Source organism: Eptesicus fuscus, chromosome 4 (genome assembly GCF_027574615.1).
Source record: "Eptesicus fuscus isolate TK198812 chromosome 4, DD_ASM_mEF_20220401, whole genome shotgun sequence".
Classification (NCBI taxonomy): domain Eukaryota; kingdom Metazoa; phylum Chordata; class Mammalia; order Chiroptera; family Vespertilionidae; genus Eptesicus; species Eptesicus fuscus.
In genome coordinates this window covers 30,409,993-30,431,687 of record NC_072476.1, presented here as the reverse complement: position 1 = coordinate 30,431,687, position 21,695 = coordinate 30,409,993, and the positions used below count along the sequence as shown (strand labels likewise).

Sequence of the window (21,695 nt, the reverse complement as noted above, 5' to 3'; positions counted from 1 at the left end):
TTTTCTTTCTTTTTTTTTTTCCATTTGTTTTTTACACCTGCCTTTTTCTTAACTGCTTGTTTTTAGAAGAAATTCTAGGAACTCTTCATGACAGTGAGGGGTGCTACTCCATAGCAAGCAGATGATGTTTGGGGAAGAGCTGCTGTGTCGTTTGGTGGGTTTATGACTCAGTGGTCAAGCAGGGCTTGGAGCTGTGTGGGAGGCCAGGCTGGCACTGGAGAGTGAGGGCAGAGGGCCTGGCCGGGTGCAGTTTGCTTGCCTAAAGGTGAGAGCCCTGATGGCAGCTTGACCGGGAGAAATAAGGTGGGGGCGGTAGAGCTGTTCTGGTGAGTGCATGGGTGACTGTTTACTTCAACTGCTACCCAGGCAAGAACATGGAGGAAAGGATTTGCTGCCTACTGATGTTTTCTTTAAGGGGGAGACCCGTCTCCTGGAGGGGTTTTCTAATGGCCAGAGGCTTGAAATCCAACTCTGAGGCTTCTTTCCAAAGGTGCTGTTAGATTCCATCTTTGGAGGACCTGTAGAATGTTCAAACCCTTGAAGGAATCAGCTAGGCTTCCCAGGAATTCAGAGGTTTTTAAAAATTGTTTTGTTCTTGGGGTACGCGCTCCTACCAGAGATCAAACCCATAACCAGGGTATGTGCTCTGGCCGGGAATCAAACGGGCAACTGTTTGGTGCACAGAACACTCAACCAACTGAGCCACCCTGGCCAGGGCCAGAGGTTTCTTTGTAGTTGAAATGAAACTCCTGTGCAGCTGTCTTCCTGCCTCCCCCCATATATTGCTATAACTTTACAGCGGTTGCTTCTCATAAGCACCTCCATGGTATGTAATAGTTCTGTAATATTAAATATTACAGAAAGCATTGTAGTATCTGCCTCCCATAAGTTAACTGAATGAAGAGAGAAGGATACATCTTTCCCCAAAGAAGCACCTAAATAAATAGGCTCTGTTTCATAAATGTTTGCACCTACTATGTGAATATTCAGAGATAGGTTTAAAACAGGTGATGCCTGATTTCTCTGTGCTATTGAGCTGGCTTCAGAGAAACAAAATTTAATGAAATTACAAATGGAGTCCCTTTATTAATAGGTTTCTACCAATGTTCTTACCTTGGAATCCATTGTCAGAGGCCAGATCGGTGCAGCGTTGGTGGTATAGTGGTGAGCATAGCTGCCTTCTAGCGGCCAGATTGTTTCTCCAGGTCCTAGGAAAGGAATTGTTGCCACAGCAGACTTCCAGAGCCTGGGTTTCCTTTCATGACTCAAAAGTCCTATTTCTTCAGGGAGGTCTTAGGGAGCAGGAGGCGTAAAGAGGGAGGAAGTTGGAAGTGGACATTTGGGGAAAGGAGGGAGGTGTTGTAATTTTACCTACTGTTCACTTTCAGCTTATGATTTTTAAGGATTAGCCTGATTTTCTCAATGAAGGAGATTACTTGGTAGAGCTTAAGTCTAGAACCAGAAGAGCTAATTAACATCAATTTGTAAAGCCACTCTGTCTTGAGACTCAATAGAAACAGCATTTATTTTTTATTTTTTTATTTCAGAGAGAGGGGGAGAGAGAAACATCAATCAATGATGAGGGAGAATCCTTCATCAACTGTCTCCTGCACACCCCACACGGGATTGAGACTGGGCATGTGCCCTGACCGGGAATCGAACCATGACTTCCTGGTTCATAGGTTGACACTCAACCACTGAGCCATGCTGGCCAGGCATAGAAACAGCATTTCTTTGCAGTGTGAGGAGGCTGGTTTTTAAGCAGCCTTATAATCTGCTCTTTTCACAAGTTGTACTTGAAGTACACTTTGGTTCTTTCCCCTCAGTCTTCAAATTCCATTGGCTGTTGAGGTCATGCAGAGTCACTGCCACTGACAAGGTTCACTCTGGACTGTCCACTGCAGAAGGACCTGACAGGGCCCGGGGTAGTCCATGGTGCTTCTTGATGTGGTGGAGAATGGGGTGGGCAGCCCATTTCTGTTCAGCTGCTTGCTATCTGCCCAATGGGACTTCTCACCAGTGCTCTTTCAGGGAAATGGGGAGGAGAGGACAGGACAGCAGTCCATGCTGTGTGTCCCAGGTGGCTATTGCCCGGGCTCCTCATGCATAAGAGAGTGGTTCGCCTGGGTCTGGCCACCTGTGACCTTTTTTGGTGAGGAGCTTTGCTCTATTTTTCGTATTTTCTTGGCCAATGTTTTACATCATTGAGATGATGTCTTCCTTTCTCATTAGTGTGAGGTTTACGGGCTTATAAGCATCTTAGTCTGGTATCTTAAAGTCGTTGCAAGTTTTTTTTGTCATGAAAATGAATCAAAATGATGATGAAGACTATGTACTTAATTGTAACCTACTAATCTCTCCCCCACCTGTAACCACCCTCTTACTGTAAAATAGTAAATATACAAATAAAGCAAACTATTTCACAGCAGCAGGCTCTTTGGTATTCGTTTTGGACACTAGAGAGAATTTGTTTCTTATACCTGTTCTGTTCATTGCAGGGGACAAGGTAAATGTTAGAACCATTCCTGGGCTAGGCCCAGCCGGTTGCTCAGTGGTTACAGCATCGGCCTGTGGACTGAAGGCTCTTGGGTTCAGTTCTAGTCAAGGGCATGCAGGCTCGATCCCTGGTGCGGGTCAGGGCTCATGTGGGAGGAAACCGGTTGATGTTTCTCATATCAATGTTTCTATTCCCCCCGCCCCCTACTTTTTCTAAAAGTCAATGGAAAAAATATCCTTGGGTGAGGATTAATAAACAAAAATCATTACTGGCCTAGAAGCTTATCCTTCTAAACAGGATTAGGAAAGAGGGAATCAGAGAAGCTTTTTTTTTTTTTTTAATAACGAATTGTAATAGCACCATCAATTTTTTAAATATATTTTTATTGATTTCAGAGAAGGAGAGGGAAAGAGAAAGAGAAATATCAATGAGAATCATTGACCAGCGGCCTCCTGCACGACCCCCACTGGGGATTGAGCCCACAACCGAGCATGTGCTCTGACCCGGAATTGAACTGCAACCTCCTGATTCATAGGTTGTCACTCAACCACAGCCACGCTGGCTGGGCCAGAGGAGCTTTTTAAATAGCCCAGAGTTTCTGTAAATTAAGAATGTACTCATTAGGTCCTAGCCAGTTTGGCTCAGTGGATAGAGCATCGGCCTGCAGACTGAAGAGTCCCAGGTTCGATTCTGTTCAAGGGCACATGCCCATGTTGCAGGCTCGATCCTCAGTAGGGGGCATGCAGGAGGCAGCTGATCAATGATTCTCGTCATTAATGTTTCCCTCTCTGAAATCAATAAAAATATATTTTAAAAAAGAACATACTCATTAGATTTTTTAAAGTACTTTATTTTTTTTTTAATATATTTTATTGATTTTTTACAGAGAGGAAGAGAGAGGGATAGAGAGCTAGAAACATCGACGAGAGAGAAACATCGATCAGCCGCCTCCTGCACACCCCCTACCGGGGATGTGCCCGCTACCAAGGTACATGCCCCTGACCGGAATCGAACCCGGGACCCTCCAGTCCGCAGGCCGACGCTCTATCCACTGAGCCAAACTGGTTTCGGCGATTTTTTAAAGTACTTTATTAAAACAAAAAGAAAATGCATGTAACTAAAACGAAGGATATATGAAGAATTCCAGCAAATTGGTAAAAAAAAAAAACCCAATAGGAAACTAAGCAAAATATGTTAATGGTTATTTCACAGAAGAGGAAATAATGGCCCCCAAATGATGTTCAACTCATTTGCAATCAAGGAATTGTAAATTGAGACTAAAGAAATAAAAGACTATTTTACACCCATTTAAAATGGCAAGTCAGGAAGCCTGACGACAGTCGCTGGAGAGTTCGTGGGTCTCTCCTCCCTTACAGATGCATATAAACGGGTGTAGCCGCTTTGGGAATGAATTTGAACATTGAAGGTTCCCATACTCCATATGCAGTGGTTCCCCTCCAGGTATATATCCAAGAGAACATTCATAGCGGCAAAACCTATATTCAGATGATGGAATGTTGTACAGAAGTCTCCTTAAAGGAATGAATGGTAGCCACTTGCAACAATGTGGATGAGTCACGGTTATGGTAACAGAAAGTTTGTCCCAAATGCTTACAGACAGAATGACACATATGTAATATGAACTTTTGAAATATTTTTATAAAAGCAGTTACTTAGGTAGCGCGAGGCAGAAGAATGGAATATTCTAGGTTCCATTGGGTAGTGAGTTAATTATCAGAGAGAAATGTCATGAATGACGGGACCAGGGGTGGGAGTAATGCTCATTTGTACCTTGAGAGTTGGGGGTGGCAAGACAACTTCATGGTGGGCTCCAGGGGCTTCTAGAACATTGTATGTACTTCTTAAGGTGCATTTTTTTCTGATGAAAATCCATACCTTCCCATTAACTTTTAGGAGGTGTGTGACCCCAGGATATTCTCATCCTTAGAACTGTTTATAGAGTCCTTAGAGCTATTGCATTTCTACCTAGGCATTTTGCTTCTATAACAAGAGTGCACACAACTGAAGCAGCTGTGAACTGGAAAGCTAAATAGCCCTGTTTGGAGTGATGAAAAAGTTTTGGAAGTAGTTATGGTTGTACAATATTTGAGTATAATTAATGCCACTGACTCACACAGTTAAGATGGTAAATTTTATGTTATATACTAGAGGCCCGATGCACAAAATTTGTGCAAGAGTAGGCCTTCCTTCCTCCAGCTGCTGGCACTGGCTTGCCTCTGGCACCCAGGACCCGGGCTTCCCTCGCAGCTCTAGCTTCATCCAGAAGGTCGTCTGGAAGGATGTCCGGAAGGACGTCTGGTCTAATTAGCATCTTTCTTTTTTATTATTATAGATAATGCAGTATACCAAAGCCCATCGAACTGTAAACAAAATAAAGTGCACTAGAATTTATACAACTGGACATGAATTGTCTAGTTTTTTAAAGCTTATTTTCTAGTTCACAAGTGAATGGTTTATAAATATAATAGAACTTGGAGAAATTTGACAGGTGCCTAGAAAGGGGGCAAGCTCCTCCCACTCAGGTCCAAAAAGGGTCTTTGGGTTTTTATGCTGGAAGATGGGCTCAGAGAGGGTCCAGGAGAGCTCCTGGTCACACTGGTCGGACCTGGAGATTTTCCAGGGGTCAGAGGTTACTTCTCCAGCACCTGCCATTGCTAAGGCCCGAGCCGAGGCAGAAGTCGGGACTGTAAAACAGAACTCTGTTCCCATGAGATTGTTGGAGCTTTTGACCATCTCTGCAGGCAGGAAACCCGGGGAGGCACGTGGTCCAGGGATAGATGGAAGCCTGTCTATAGGTGGGCCCCTCCTACCAGGTTTGCCCACTTGTGGGAGGAGGGGCCAGGCCGGCAGCCCAGGGAGGAGGGCTGCTGGCTTTCACCCACGGGTGTCCCTGCGCTCAGGTGGTGGGAAGATAAGGGGCTCTCGACACTTTGGTGGTCTGGATTCAAATCCAGTTGGTCTCTGAGGCAACGTGTTCTCACCTGGGTAAGAAACATCCAGCCAGCAAAAGTGACCATGGAGATTAAATGTAGCCCAGGTGGCGTGGCTCAGTGGTTGAGCATCGACCTATGAACCAGGAGGTCACAGTTCGATTCCTGGTCAGGGCACATGTCCCTGTTGTGGGCTCGGTCCCCAGTCGGGGGTGTGCAGGAGGTAGCCGATCAATGATTCTCTCTCATCATTGATGTTTCTATTTCTCTCCCTCTCCCTTCCTCTCTGAAATCAATAAAATATATATATATATTTTTTTAAATGTAGTCACACCCTCATGAAATAAGGGCGTGTGGTGGTAGTGATTGCACTGGCACAGGTTTGGGAGTCAGATGAGGTTAGTTCTAGTCCTAGTCCCACCACATACAGGGATGGGGACAAGCTCTGGGCAGTAGAGCTCTAGTCTGTGCACCCCCCTTCTCTCCCACGGGGTGGCAGCAGCGGGCCCGGCCCTCAGTTTCTGTTTCGGTTCCGGCTGAGCCTCCTTGTGTGCACTTGGCCCCTTGCCAGCCTTGGCTGGACCTGGACTGCAGGAGGTCTTGGCCACCCCGGCTAGGGCCACAAGAGACCCCAATCCCAGCCTAGAGCTGGGGACACCAGGCTCTGAAGTGCCAGACTGATGGGGTGTTGGGGACCCTCGGGGGCTTCTCTGTGATCTCTGGCAGTTGGGGTGCCACTAATAGTTCCATGGCTTTGGGCAAGTTACTAATGACCTGCGACATGAACACTGGAGCCAGTCTCCCCCAGGGAGCCGGTGCCTTCCAGACCTCCCCTCACACCTTTCACAGCGGAGCGAAGGGCTGGCGCGGGGCAGCAGATGGTCCGCGTGGGCTGTGGTCACACCGCCAGTGCCCTCACCCTGCTCTGCCCTCACCCTGCCTCATCTGCAAAACGGGGTGATGCGATGCGGCTCCCAGGACAGGAGAAGCCGGGATTGTCCTGTCCTTCAGCGTGGCTGCCTCTCTTGCTCCCTCTAATGCCTGTGGCTGTCCGTTCCCTGCCAGCTGCCTGGTCTCCCTCCAGCCTTTGTTCTGTCTTCTCTGTCCACCCGTCTCATGTTGTGTGTGTGTGTGTGTGTGTGTGTGTGTGTGTGTGTGTGTGTGTGTGTACTGTACACCCCATTGTTGGGACTCTTGCTCTCTGAATATCTGGCTCTGGCCCTCGCTCTGCGCCTCCGACAATCGGTCTCTCTGTCTCTGTGTCTCTGTCTTCCCGTGTCTCCCTCTCCCTCTGAGTCTGACACTCTTGGTTGATCTCACGCTCAGTCCCTGCCTGTCTCTCTGTCCCTCTCCGTGTCTCTGCATGTAGTGCATGTGCTTCTCTTTCTCATTCTCTTCCTGCCTGTTTATCTCCTCTGTCTCTCTCTCTCCCTCTCTCCCCCCGATTCTGTCTTGGAGTTGGTGTGTGCGTGTTTTGGTGTTGGTGTGTATTTGTGTTCTTTAGTGTGTGCTTCTCCGTGTCTTCCTACTCTCGCTGCCTGTGTGTGTGTCCGTGTGTGCACTCCCATTTCATTCTTCCTCCCTGCCCCGCTGTGTCTCTTACTCTGTGTGACCTGTGTTTACACGTGTGTGTTTAGTGTGTGTGTCCATGGCTTTCTGTTCCCTCCCCCTCTCTCTCTCTCTCTCTCTCTCTCTCTCTCTCTCTCTCTCTCTCTCTGGTGCATGTGTCTCTGTGTTCGCACCAGAGCCTGTCCGGCAGGGCAGCGGATGTGTGAGGGATGATTCAGTGGCTGACAGGAAGCCGGCCGCCTTGCTTGCTGCCCGCAAGTGTCTGTGGTGTTGGAGTCAGCTCCTGCAGGTGTGTGGGCTCAAGATGAGGTGGCCGCAGTGAAGAGCCCCCAACTCTCAGGTAAGCCTTTCCCCGGAGTGCCTGGAGCCTGGCCCTGAGGACAGGGGTCCTGAGGCTGCCCCCCGACCTCCGACACCCCATGGGGTTGGAGTGGCCTCTCTTGAGCACTTGGCGGCCTGCTGGGTGAAGTGGGAAGATGTCGGGATGCCTGACACCCCCTCCTTTGACCCCACTCCTGCCCTGGTACCCCTGATTAGGGAGCCCTCACCCTGGACCCTGCGGCACTCAGACAGGCAGCCTGGTTCTGGGGGTTCAGCCACTTCCCTGCCCTCACCTTTCCCAGCCCGGTCTGCCGTCCTAGGAGGCCTCCGGGGTGGTCCCCTCACTTCCAGAGACTGTGAGGGGCCAGGACAGTGGCCCCCGGTCCCTGCCCATGAACTTAGGTTTCTTCATCTGTAAAACGGAACTGTAATATCTCAGACACGGGGCTACGCACGGGAGAATGGGTGAGACTCTAAGGCGAGCGCGCCTAGGTCCTGCCCCAGGCCAGATGGAAGCATCTGTCCCTGCCGTCCCACCCAGTCCCCGGCCCGGCCGGCCAGCTCTCTGCTGGGGCCTTAGATGTAAGCCCTGGAGAGCTCCCTGTGCCCAACTCTGTCAACAGGTGGCCCTGGCCTTCGCCATCCTCCACTCCTACCCTGGGGCAAGGGCTGCCCAGGCCCTGCACCAGTCACCTGAGCACCGAGAGCCTCCATTAGAAGCCCCTGGGACGGCCTCATCTGAAGGCCAAGGTTATTTGGGAAAATGAAACAGACCCCAGAGCAGAGCCCGGTGGCTAAAGCCTTTTGGGGGCTAAGACCAGGGCCTCGCTCTCCACCCCCAGCCTGCCCTGCAGCCCTGGTGGGCCTCAGTTCCCCCATCTACAGCGTGACAGGTGCTGGGAGAGTGGGCAGGATCACCTCCAAGGGCCTCTCTGGGCGGGAGGCTCAGACGCTGAGGCCCACGCAGCGCAGCCCTGAGGGCTTTCCCACACAGCTCGGTGCAAACCTTGTTCATATGAAAACTGCCCACTTCCCTTTGTGCTATTTTGGCCTGCAGAGCCACGGGCTGTAACAGCCACCCTGCCTACCCCACCCAGCCCTGCGGGCTTCTTGGGGCCTCTCCTGGGGCCCAGCCTCTCTCCCTCCACCTACCCACCCCATCTGCTCTCAACATGGGTGGAAAGTGACGAGAGAGGGCCGTTTTATTCGGTGGGGAGGAGGATCGAGGGCATAGGAGTTTTACTCAAATTAGTCTTTTTAAAAAAAATATTTCATGATTCTTAAAAATATAAGAAAAAGGTAAAGGAGTGTGGCCCTCATAGGCAGCGTGCCCGGGCTTTGATCCTGCTTCCGTGACTGGCCAGCGGTGTGAGCTTGGACAGAGTACTCCGCTCTGGGCCTGGTGTCTCCACATGGTGCTGTGGGTGTCGGTGACAGCTAGCTGAGGGGCTGGGGCAAGAGCCGTGCTCTCTTCCGATCCCAGCCCCTCTCAGGGCCCAGCACAAGGCCCACGTGAGGCAGGGGAGGGAGGCTCAGGCCTGCCTGTCTGGGGAGCAGGCAGGGAAGGCTCTGGAGAGGCCTGCTCCAGACTGTCCGCTGCAGGCCCCAAGGCAGCTCTGTCCCCAACGGGCTGCAGCTGCCCCTGCCCCGGGAGCCCGATGACGGGCAGTCATGACAGTCACGGCCAGCTGTGCCCCCCCTGCCCCAGCGCCTTCCATGCATCATCTCGATGCCGGGTCTCATGTGACAAACCCACAGGGAGAGTGTCGCTCTTTCCCCCACTTAACAAAGGGGCAACCAGAGGCCTGTGATCCTGGGATCCGATTTTTGTTCCTGGCAGAATTTGCCTTCTCCTGCGCCCCTCCCCAGCCTCCCCCAGTGCCAGGGGGTGCAGATGGACCAGGGCCACCCCTGAGTGTGCTTCACCTCAGGAAGCAAAAGGCTCTCCGATAGTCAGGGTCCTCTGGGGTGGAGGGCCACCCTTCCCCAGAGGTCAGCAGGTCATGTCCCAGGCCTCCAAGCGCCAGGTCAAGAGTGTGGACTCACTTCTGGAGTCTGAAACAGCCCCTGGGGGTGGCCGGGGGTGGACTCATGTCCCAGCTCTCGCAGGGGGCATGTGTGCGACCCACCCCATGTGTCTGCGCCCAAATCTCCTTTCGGGACAGAAAGAGTCACCGTGCTAACCCAAGGACAAAGTTTCGGAGCCTGAGAGAGCTGTCCAAACTAGCCAGCCAGAAATAAGGCCCTCAGGGGGTTTTCTCTTCGGGAAGCCCCAGCCGTGAGTCTGGCTGGATGTGATTGACCCCCGTTTTACAGATGAGAAAACTGAGGCCAAGAGATGCCGAGGCACAGACAGGATTTGACCCCAGGAGTCCTCCCTCTGAGGCAGGTGTTCCCAACTTCCAACAGCCCGAGGGACCTTGGGAGGGAGTCCACCCTGGGCAGCCTCAGGAGGCAGGGCAAGCTGTGCAGACCAGGAGGGCAGTGCCCAGCCTCTGAGTGGGGGGGGAGCGGATCCCCTCAAACAGCATCGTGTGTGACAGGGGCCAGTCTTTCTCCTCACGTGGAGGCTACTCTGTCACGAGATTTGGGAATTCCCGTGTTCCCACTGACTCCCTCGAAACCACGTTCTGGGGAAGGAGAGGTGGCTTCTCTGGGACGGGCCCTGATGAGGCTCCGCCCTGCATGGAGATGTCTTGTTGACTTTGCCCCAGATTCGGGAAGCTCAAAGCTCAAAGAAGTGAGGGGACAGCGGGGGGCACACAGGCCTCAGGGGAGCCCGGAGCAGGAGGTGGGCAGGACAAAGTCCATCTTCTCCCTAAGCCTCACCCGCGCCAGCTGTAAAGAGGGGGAAGCCCTCCTCCCAGGTGCCTGATGCAGGATGCACAGGTGTGCACAGAGCGGGCGCTCAGCGTGGGGGCTCCGGCCCCTCAGACAGCCCCTGGCTATTTCGAGACGGCTGAGTCCCTTTATAGTTTCAATGATTCTCCTTGGAAACCCCCTCAAGGGGGCTGAACCTGCCTTCACCAGACCCTGGTGTGCAGATTTGATCACCAAGACCAGACAATCAGCCGGGACCGGTTTGACTTAGTGGATAGAGCGTTGGCCTGCGGACTGAAAGGTCCCAGGTTCGATTCCGGTCAAGGGCATGTACCTTGGTTGCGGGCACATCCCCAGTAGGGGGTGTGCAGGAGGCAGCTGGTCGATGTTTCTCTCTCATCGATGTTTCTAGCTCTCTGTCCCTCTCTCTTCCTCTCTGTAAAGAATCAATAAAATATATATATAAAAAAAAAGACCAGACAATCAGTGTGGCCCTGAGGCTGTGAATAGGACCAGCCACTGAGACAGCAGCCAGCAGGCAGGGATTCAGGGCCTCCTTGCCCTGTAGCCTCTCTCCTCCAGCCCCACATCCCACCACTAGCCACCACGGGCCATACGCCAGGTCCCTCTGAGCTCGCTTGTCCCAAGCTCGTAAGCCCACCTCCTCCAAGAAGCCTTCCCTGATCTCCCTCCTCCCAGCTCCCAGGGCAGGAGGAATCTGGGTGCACGGGTTTTTAATGAATGGAAATCCTGCTCCCAGCTTCCCCAGGCAGCCATGAATGGGGTGAAGGGCCCAAGGTTGGGTGAGGGCTGCTGGGAGCTCCCATGCAGAAGGGTCCACAGACTCGAAGCTTGGGGAGTAAAGCTGGATTTATAGGAGGGAGGGGTGCAGTGGGCAAAGCCGGAGTTAGGGTCTGGATGCTGGAACTTGAATCCTGTCTTTCCACTTAGCAATTGGGAGATGTCTGGCCTCCGTTTCTTTATCTGTGAAGTGGAGCAAGCCCCTCCCTCAAAGGGCAATTGTGTGGATTAAGTGAGGGTGGATGCAGGAGTGTGTACACGCACATGGTGCTGCCTGGTGGGTCCCCAGAACCTCCCAGCCCTTATCACGTGTTGATGCTGGCCTTGGGGGGTCACGAGTACAGGTCTGGGGCCAGATGGAGGAAGAGGTGTGGTCCTCCCTGGCCCTCCCAGGGTGGGAAGGGTGCTCCTCAGCCTGGACTCAGCGGTGAGGCTGTCAGGGGCCAGTGGGGGTAAGAGGCCTGAGAGTGTGGGGCTGGGCGGGCTCCTGAAGGGGTAGCCCTCTAGCCCCCCCACCCTGGTTCGCGCTGTAGCGCTGCAGGAAACGTGCACAGGAGCCGACATGAGTGCGGAGACGGAGCTGCTGTGGCCCGGGGTGGCCCTCCTGCTGCTGCTGGGGGCGGTGGCCAGCCTGTGTGTGCGCTGCTCCCGCTCAGGTAAAGGCGGGATTATGACAGGGAGGGGCTGGGGAGGGGAGCTCATGGGCGCCATGGAGGAGAAGACAGTGTACCCCCAAACTCTCACAGGCCAGACCCGGCTGTGTTTGGGAGAGGCCGTCAGATAAGCCTCACAAGACGGGGGTGACTCCCCCAAGGGCTGGCCCCACGCGGCACCTGAACGCCGTCTGGTTCACGGGGGGGGGGGCTTTGGTTTTGCTGGGTCAAGGGGTATGTCTGGGGCGGGGGTTGCTCTGGCAAAGGGAGGAAAGGCTGGGCTGGCCGTCTGGGGCATCCGCCTTTACTCCGCTCTCCTCAATGAACAGTGAGGAACACCATGTCAATGTCAGGTGGCCCCCAGCGGTCGGCGGCCCCGTGTGCTGTCCTAGGACAGGGCTCAGGCAGACAGGATGAGGGGCCTTGGGTGTCAGTTCCACCCTGGCTCTGGACACTTGCTAACCTGGTCCCGTTTTTGCAGGTGCGAAGCGACCCGAGAAAATTTATGAGCAGAGGAACCTGTGAGTGCCGCCGTGTCCCCGGCCCAGTGACTGTGTCCCTGGGCTGTGGGCATCCCCTCAGGCACCCTGCGTGCTGTGCCTCGCCCCTTTGCTCACACCTCCTCCAGGCTGGGCTCCGGTGGGTCGCGAGCAGTCAGGGAAGGAGAGGGGACACCCAGGGGCTGCCCAGGCAGCAAGGGCTTCAGAGGGAGGGGCTGCCACGTTCCCGCTGAGATCCTCCTGTGAACCCAGCCCAGGGCAGCTGCTGTGCGGGTGTCCACAGAGGGATCCGGCCTCTTGGTGCAGTGAGGGGCTGGGGGTGCGGGGCAGACACTGGGCACAGAGCAAAGTGTGAGCTGTGTCTGAGTCTCCCTGGGAAAATGCTAAAGGAGCCAGGGAGGATGTGGGCATGTCCCTGGGGGATTAAGGAAGGCCTGATGGAGGAGGTGGGAAAGGTTTTAAGAGAAAAAGAGGCAAAAGGGGATATTCAGAGGGAGAGAGAACAGAGTGGGCAGTCGCTGACATAGGACCGGGCGGACACTGTCTTTCAGGGATGAGGTGGCAGGTACCGTGTGTCTCGGGGGAGATGAGCTGGATGAGGGAGAGGCCTTGGCCTTCGTTCTAAGGACCAAGGGGCCCACAGAAGAGCTGGAAGCAGGGGCTCAGGCGCAGCAGGAAGGAGGGAGGTGGGGCAGAGATGCAATGGGGTCAGTGAACCCGGCGGAGTGGTGGGGCTGGGTGATGGAGCTCCAGGCACTTTGAGGGCAGGTGGGCCGCTCTGTGAGCGCTGGGAGGGTCAGCTGTGCCAGACATTGCAAACCAGGGGCCACCCTAGGACAGCCCCAGGCAGGGGGCAGCGGCCATTGGCATCCTTACGTTGAGTAGGAGGGTGACTTGATGGAGGGCCCGCGTGCAAACGCCCACGCACACCCACACGCTCCCTGCACGCTTGCTCATGCGTGCACTTCTCACACATGCAGTACTGTATGCACATTCGGGTGGCTACTCACGCACAAATGGGCACACACGCCCTTTCTCATTTCCTTTTGCAACTGAAAAACCACAATGAGATTTGAAAATAGGATTTCCCCATCCAGGCCCACCGCGGGGGCAGGACTGGGTCTCTCCAGGCGTCTGTAGAGACTGTGTAGATGGCTGGTCCACAACCTCCACAGGAGGGGGCTGGGCTCCCCGGTGCCCCACTCTCCTGCCCCAGGCAGGCCTCCTCAGAATCTTCCCTCTGCTCTCCCACCCAGCCCCTGCCCACTCAGGGCCCCTGGTTGATCTTAGAACTGTAGACTCAACCTCCTCATGTAGTGGGTGGGGAAATGGGGCCCTGGTGGGAGGAGGGAGGAGGAGAGGCTTGGGTTCTCCCCACCTCACTGGGGTTCAGTCCTGCCAGCCTATGTGTGCCAGGCCCAGCTCCTGCATCACTTCCTCCGGGAAGCCATGCCTGGTTCTCTCCTGTGGATTTAGACACAGCATCCATCCTGAATCACGTCACCCTGAACCCCCGCTCCCCAGGAGCTCCTAGAAGGCTGGGCCAGGTGCCCATATTAATCCAGGGGAGACGCCCAAAATGCTTTATTAATGATTAGCTAATCTGCTCACCATCCTTAGTGGTGGCTTCCATTCTCAAGGGCACTTCATGGTCCAAAATGGCAGCGAGGGCTCCAGCCCTTACCTCTGCATTCCAGGTCGTAGTAAGAATGAAGGAGAAGGACAAAAAGGCTGTGCCCCAGCTGTCAGTGGCTCCTCTAAGGAGCTTTCCTGGAACTCCCAACAACCTTGGCTTGCATTTCATTGACCAGAGCTTTATCACGTGGCCACATGTAGGTGCGAGGGAGGCTGCGGTACACAGGCGTTTAGATGGGCGTGCTGCTGGCTAAACAGAAGTCAGGGTTGTGCTGCAAAGGAAGAAGGGACACTGGACAATGACTAGATACCTGCCCACAGACCCTCCTGGCCATCTCTGGGGTTTCCTGGGTACCCCATGTTGAGAAATGGGTCTTTCTGGCAGCTGACTCCAGGCCAGGGCCCTGTGGAAAGGGTGGGCACCCAGTGGGTGGGGTCGGGGTGCAGTCCAGAAAATGAGGGCATCAGGGGCAGGGCTCTGGCTCTGAGACCTGGAGGGGTGGCAGGCAGCTCCTTCTCCTCACTCTTGCCCTACTATGTGCCTCCTTCTCAGTTCCTTGTCCCCCTCTGTCCATCTCTCCTGTCCCTCTGTCCCGTGGGCTGTGGGAGGCCAGGCCCAGCTCAAAACAGTCCCATGTGTTTCCAGGCAAGAGAATCAACAGAACTTTGCCGTGGCCCGGACCTATTCCTGTGAGTCCCAAACAGAGGGGTTCAGGGGCTGGGCTCAGGGTTGGTGGGGGGTTCATTTCAAAGTCCCTTCACCCTGAAGTAGTGGCCATGCCTGATCTGGCAGGGTGAAGGGGTGAGGGAGCTACACTGGCAAGCTGGCGTTGGGGTCCAGCTAACACCCCCTCGTCCTTTGCAGTGGCCAGGCCCCTGATGGACGCAGCCTCTGACATGGCACCAACAAGGTAGGAATGAGCCCTTGTCCTGGACCCAGAGGGGTCACAGCCCCCACAGGAAGTGATGAGGAGGACCCTGGGGTCCCCACCTGGCTGACCCCAGGCCAAGACCTTACTTCCTCTTCAGACCTCAGAGTTCCAGTGCCTGATAGAGATGGGCCTCCCTCCCTCCAGGAGGCTGGAGGGCTGTGGCCTTCAAATCCCCCAAAACCCTAGAGCCATTCCCCTCCCACCTCCACCCCCCATGGCTCCTCCTCAGCCCCTACCCCGCCTCCCCTGCAGGAAGGATAAGCTGCTGCAGTTCTCCCCCAGCCTCGAGGGTGAGTGAGCCGCATACACAGGAGTGGGGCAGGGGTGAGGTGGGACTGGGACAGGTGAGTACCTGGTGGGACAGGTACTATGCAGACGTGCAGGGGAGGTGTGGGGGAGGAGAGCCAGGGGAGCCAGGCCTGACAGGAAGGCCTTTGCAGGAGACATATACGCCAGGCTGGGAGGCCTGATGGGATTGGCCTAGTGGGGGAGGGGAAAGAGCAGGTGCAAAGGTGTGCAGGTAAGAATCCCTTGGCTGTCCTTCCAGACTGTGCATCACCGAGGTACCAGAACTTCAGCAGAGGTAGGTGGGCTCCGGGGACTGGGGGCCGCAGTGGGGGCCACCTCCAGGAGCTTGGGCCTAATTCCGCCTCCTCCTGCAGGAAGCAGGCACGGATCAGATGCAGCCTACATGTGAGTGGCCTTCTCCCAGCCCTGCCCTGAACTTCCTTATTCAGGAAGGCCTCCTGCCCTAGAACCCGCCAGCCCAGGCGCAGGCAGGCGCTCGGTAGCATTGCTTCCCTTCAGGTGGCTCCGTGGGTATGGGGGCAGTGGCAGGGACATGGTCCTACTCTGAGAAGGGCCTGTGTGGAGGGATCATCCTGCATCTTCCAGTCAGATACTAGTCACAGGGGCACCTGGAGTCCCTGAGAGGAAGGGCCCTCAGAGATCTCATCTCACAGATGGGCAAACTGAGGCCTAGGGCAGGGAGAGACTTGTCTAGGGTCACATGGCAAGGTGGCTAGTGCCAGGCTGTCTCCCCCTCAGCCCCAGGATGGCTCAGGGGTCCAGGGAAGCAGGATGGGGAGGTGGGGGGAGACCCTGGCCCAGCCCCCATGGGCCCCTGGGAGAGTGATGGCTGGAGCAGTCCTTGCCTCACTGCACACCTCTCCCATGAAGCTCTGCGCGCGACACCCCCACGCCCCCCCCCCCCCAGATCCGCCCAATGGGCCTGCTCAGCAACTGGTGTTGTGTTTGTGTTTTCCTGCCAGAGACCCCATCATCCTGGAGTATTACACCTGGGAGCGGTCCCAGAAGCAGCAGGAAGGTGAGGCAGAGAGGAAGGAGGGGCTTAGGGAGGAGAAGCATGGAGATCACCTTCACTGGTGGGACCAGAGGCGTTTGGGAGGACTCCGGGGAGGAGCCTGAGCCTTGGTTTGGATGGACTGGGGAGGGAGGGGCAGATGCGGGAGCTGGCACCTCGGGCAGGAGCCCAGGTGCAGAGGAGAGGAGAGATGTGTGGGAGTCAGGGGTGGGCCACAGGGGTGAGCAAGCAAGAGAAGGATTGCTGGGTCCCTCGTCATCCAGGTCCCATTCAAGGCTGGGCACATATGGGACCTCAGAGGAAGGCCCAGGATGGGGCAGACTTGCTGACGGATGCTGGAACTCTAGGCCCTCAACACCTTTGCTTTACAGAAAGAGAAACTGAGGACCGAGGGCAGGCAGTGCTCCTGCCTGGGCCATGCCGGGGTGGGGAGTGAGGCACCGCTGGGCAGGGAGTGGGTCCTCTTCTTTCCCCCTGCAGCTTCCAAATTGGGGCGGGGCCCTCGTTTCTCAGAGCCCCTGATGTAAATGGATGATGGGTGAGTTGTTGGAGCTCAGCTTCCAGTTGGAGTGGGGGGCGGGGGGCATGCCACACCCAGCCTAAGCCCCTGGACAAAGACCCACTGAACTGAAGGGTCTGCTTCCAGGTAAGCTGCCACCTGGCTGTCTCTCCTGGGCCCCCAGTGGCTCTCACTGCCTGATGGAGATGGGCCTCCCTCCATTCAAATTTCCATCCTGGGCCTGAATGCAGCCCCTTCCCCTGACCTCCCCTCCCCAGTGCATTCAGGGGTAACCTTGGAGGACAGAGAAGGAGCTCAGAGTGGCAGCTGCTGAGCCAGGCCAGTGCCCATTAAGAAGCTTGTCCAGGAAAATGTTCAAGGCCCTGGGGGGCCCAGAGGACTGGGGCCTTAGCAGGACAGGCCATCTGCTACAGGAGGGCGGGGCATAAGGAGAGAGGAAGAGCCAGGCTTGATGGACAGGGCCCACCATAATGAACCCCTCTCTCCTCTCCCCTCTCCCCTCTCCCCTCTCCCCTCTCCCTTCTGCCCTATCCCCTCTCCCCTCTCCCCTCTGCCCTCTGCCCTCTGCCCTCTGCCCTCTGCCCTCTCCCCTCTCCCCTCTCTCCAGCAGATGATGAGGATACTAATTCCTATGAGAATGTGCTCATCTGCAAGCAGAAAGAGCCCAACTCAGGTGAGGCTACCAGCCTGAAGCTGGGCAGAGACTGGTGAGATCTGAAGTCCCCACAGAGGCATAGCCCTCCTTGAAGCCCAAAAGTTCACCGACACCTCCAATGCCTTTGGGTCAGGCACTGCCTCCTGTCCTGGGAGGAGGCTCCATCATCCTGGGCCTCAGTGGGAATGCTCTATGAGGAGCCCTTCCAACCCGAGGGGCTGCCCACCCAAGGGCACGAGATGCCTCTCTGGAGGGGCCGTGGCACCTCGATGGCCTGAGGACTAGTCACGGTGGCTTCCCCTTCCTCCCTGCAGGCCCTCCCCCCGGTTCTCCCCCTGCAGGTGATGAGGATTATCAGAACTCTGCTTCCATCCAGAAGTGGCGGGAGTCCCGAAGGGTCATAGGTATGTGGCCAGAGAGCAGGGGCTTGAATGGACAACTTCAGTGGGCTCAGGGGGGCCTGGCCAGGGAGGCTGGGGGGAAGGGTAGTGGGAGTCAGGGGGGCCTGGCCAGGGAGGCTGGGGGGACGGGTAGTGGGAGTCAGGGGGGCCTGGCCAGGGAGGCTGGGGGGACGGGTAGTGGGAGTCAGGGGGGCCTGGCCAGGGAGGCTGGGGGGACGGGTAGTGGGAGTCAGGGGGCCTGGCCAGGGAGGCTGGGGGAAGGGTAGTGGGAGTTAGGGGGGCCTGGCCAGGGAGGCTGGGCGGAAGGGTAGTGGGAGTCAGGGGGGCCTGGCCAGGGAGGCTGGGGGAAGGGTAGTGGGAGTCAGGGGGGTCTGGCCAGGGAGGCTGGGGGAAGGGTAGTGGGAGTCAGTGGGGCCTGGCCAGGGAGGCTGGGGGAAGGGTAGTAGGGGTCAGGGGGGCCTGGCCAGGGAGGCTGGGGGAAGGGTAGTAGGGGTCAGGGGGGCCTGGCCAGGGAGGCTGGGGGGAAGGGTAGTGGGAGTCAGGGAGGTCTGGCCAGGGAGGCTGGGGGAAGGGTAGTGGGAGTCAGGGGGGCCTGGCCAGGGAGGCTGGGCGGAAGGGTAGTGGGAGTCAGGGGGGCCTGGCCAGGGAGGCTGGGCGGAAGGGTAGTGGGAGTCAGGGGGGTCTGGCTGGGGAGGGACCCCCCTGCAGCAGGCCAGCTAATTTCACAGTGAAGCTGAAGGCTGCAGCGCATCGGCGGCTGCACTGGCCTTGAACCATGGCCTCCTGAGGTCAGGGCCTCCTGCTCAGGCTGCCGTCACCTGTGTGGATGGAGCCCCACTGACTCTGCTTCCCTCGTAGACAAATAAAAACCTGGCAGATCCCAGACCCGGGACAGACACTCCGTCGGGGCAGGGCAGTCTTTTCCTTCAGGCTGTGTGTGGCCTCTGGGGCTCCAGCCCTGGGTGGGCGTTCTGGCTCCAGGAACGGGTCTGGGTGCGTCCATGCGAACCACTGACAGTTTGCCTGCTGGTCCACAGGGCAAGTCCCGAGAGAAGCACCTCTCTCCCCTGCAGGAAGCCCGGATGACGACGATGGAGAGCCCGATTATGTAAATGGGGACGTGGCAGCCACGGAAGCCTAGGGCAGACCTGGGAGAAGGTACAGCTGCCTTGGTGCAGGGTGGTGGCCTCACTGGCCAGGGGCCCCATCCCCTGGGGAAAGGTGGGAGCTCGGGCTGGAGGAGCCGTGGTGAGGGCCAAGGGGTAGCACCCATGGGTGCTGAAACGGGGTGGCTCTGCAGGGTGTTGGGCCTCCTAAGCAGTCCCCGCCCACCCTGCCCCCAACTCCCAAGGCAGGCTTGGTGAGGTGACAGATTCATGGCAAGCATGAGGTGGTCGGGCAGGGAAGTTGGTGAGGTGTTGGGTGAAGTGGGCTCTGGGTGGGTCTCTGCAGCCTCCCCCGATCTGTTTCCTCACTTGCAAAATGGAGCCAGTGGGACCTGTGTCTTAGACAACACACTGCACATAAAGCATGAGCCCAGCAGGGCTTGGCCAGTGTTGGACGTGGGGGCAAAGGGCAGGGCTGGGCGATGATGGTGCTGACAGCAGTAGTGGCTGAACTGTGTTAAGCAGCCACTTTGCTGGCCAGCATGGAGTCAAGTGCTCACACACACACCATCACTTGCCACCTCAAAGGCATCTGGCTGGCACTAAGCCATCTGCCCAAGGTCACACTTAGAATAAGTGTGTGTTGAGGGTGTGTTGTGGGGGGCAGGATCCACCCCACAGTCCTCTCAGTGGGGGGCGGGCCTGGGCTGGTCCGGAGCCAGCCACAGAAGTTGGAGCCCAAGGCCCACTGTTCACTCACTCGCTTAGTATTGACCACACCTGCCAGAGGCCAGGCCTGCCTTTGGTGCTGGGGACGCAGTAGTAAACACAATACACAAAATGCCTGACGTTGTGGTGGGAGAGATACAGCAGATCCCGTGAGATAAGAGAGAGAAAGAGAGGAAGTCTACATGGTGATAAGTCCTGTGGAGGCAAACCCGGCAGGGAAGGGACAGGCAGTAAGGCGGGCAGTTCAGGAGGGAGGCCGGGGAAGCCTTTTGGAGTGCCCTCCTTACCCCTCTGGGGAAGGACATCCAGCAGGGGGACTAGCAGAGGCGTGCTCAGAGGCTCTGACAGCAGCGGGAGGCGGGGTGACGGGGGAGTGAGGATGTGGAGGAAGAAGGAGGAGGCCAATCAGGTAGGGCCAGCCCCTGGGTTCTTTCTGAGCTTTGGGGGTGGGAAGAGGGAACATGGGAAGGTTTGAAACACAAGAGTGACTTGATATTTCTAAAGGATCACTGGCTACTGCGTAGAGAAATGAATACAGTCAGCCCTCTGAATCCACGGATTCAACCAACCTCAGATGGAAAATATTGGGGGGGAGGTGTGAATCTCAGAAAGTTCCAAAAAGCAAAACCTGAATTTGCCGCACAGAGCAGTACACTGAATCCATGCAAATGATGTGTAGGCACAGCCTGCAAACACAGCACTTACATACGGGGCTTTAGCATCCTCCGGGGTGGGCACCTGGTGGAGTTGGGGGTGCCATCCTGGAATCAAGCCCCTGAGGAAACCACGGGGCGGCTATACAGGGGGACGGCGGTGGGAACAGGGAGGCGAGTGAGTTAAGAGTCCAGACAAAAGGTGCCGCCCTGGCCCAGGGAGGCAGCGGGAGAGGCAGGTGCGGAATGTTTTGCGGAGTCAATAGGACTTGCTGGTGCCCTTGGTGTGGGTGCCCTGTGTGTGGGTGCGAGGGAGAGGCGTTGAACGGGATTGCAGGGTTTTGCCTAAGACCTGGGAGGCTACGGGCAGAGCGGGTTTTGTGGGCAAGGCCAGTTTATTTCTGGGCCTGTTCATTGGAGAGGCCCATCGGGGGGAAATACGGAGCGGGCACCTGTGCCCGGAGTCGGGAAGTCGGGCTGCAGATGGACCTGAAGACAGGTCAGACGCACCCAGGCCTTGGCCAGGACCAAAGAGCACAGTCAGGATTTCAAAGAAAAGTGGAAGCTCTTGGAAGCGACTCAGCTTGATGGGTGGGTCTCTCCTCAGCCCCGGGAGGGCAGCTGAGTGCTGGCCATCACTGTGCGTCCCCCCCCTCTCAAAGCCAGTCGCGCCCGTGCCGAGGGAACCAAGTGCTAGCCAAAGCACACCTTTTCCTCTTAGCCGACCGTTTTCATCGTCACCGAAGGAGCCAAGGAGCCCAAAGCTCACCGGAATACTGACCGTCTCCCACCATCACTTCTCCAGAGCAGCTGGACTTCTGGACCCACCACGCTACTCACGGGAGGTGCACCCACATGTCCCACGGACCATCCCTCTGGCCACGCGGGACCAGCAAGTCACACGTGGAACCAGCTTCCCGGGGGCTGGGCAGGAACTTGGCGCCGAGGGCACTGCAGCCCCTGCCGTAACTGAATGCCCGGCACTTAGGGCAAGTGGCACCCCATCCCCGCATCTAAAACACCACACAATACTGGCGTTCGTGTCCTTTTTGCTTTGGATTGGGATCCCAAATTGCTTACTAATGTCAGTGGCTGGGATTTTATGTGTGTGATCGATAAGCTTGTGTAATTAATTTATATATACAGGTGGAGCCATATTTAATATTCTGCGTTCCAGGGTAGATTTTGTCTAGTTTGTCTCCTCTAAGCATTACAAGTTCTAACTTCAGCAGACACTTGGGGAGCCCTGGCACTCCTTTCTTCGGGTCTCAGTTCACTGAGGAAGAGAGGAGGCCACAGCCACCCCCAGGCTATCAGTGGGCGTGTCCTGTGGACAAAGTGCGTCAGTTCTGCCGAGGGGGCGGGCAGGGGGGGCAGTGGTGTGAATGCCTCCGCTGCTCCAGGGCTGGCTCAGCTCCCTGATTGGGCAGCATGACTGTCTCGTGGGAAGGGCAGAGGCCCAGTGGGACTTTGAGTCAGAAAAGCCACTCAGGGAAACATGCCTCCTCCTTTCAAACCTCAATAAACCTTTTTAGTTTAAGGGCAGCAATCCTCATGTCTGCTTTCTCTGCTTCGCATAAAACCAAGGGAACAACTCAGCCTCATTCCACAGAAAGGGAGCCGAGGCC

At 56.2% G+C, this 21,695-nt stretch overlaps 1 protein-coding gene across 1 annotated transcript; it reads left to right on the top strand.

Annotated features, from left to right (window-relative positions):
* The first annotated feature begins 7,229 nt into the window (after positions 1–7,229).
* On the top strand, positions 7,230–21,602 carry LAT2 (linker for activation of T cells family member 2). Its single transcript, XM_054714252.1, has 13 exons — positions 7,230–7,357; positions 11,493–11,615; positions 12,094–12,133; positions 14,394–14,437; positions 14,613–14,658; positions 14,932–14,969; positions 15,227–15,262; positions 15,342–15,372; positions 15,951–16,006; positions 17,134–17,196; positions 17,520–17,582; positions 18,617–18,737; positions 20,789–21,602. The coding sequence occupies exons 2-12, from the start codon at positions 11,522–11,524 to the stop codon at positions 18,718–18,720; spliced, it is 615 nt and encodes a 204-aa protein (XP_054570227.1). The 5' UTR covers positions 7,230–7,357; positions 11,493–11,521; the 3' UTR covers positions 18,721–18,737; positions 20,789–21,602.
* Positions 21,603–21,695: the final 93 nt, after the last annotated feature.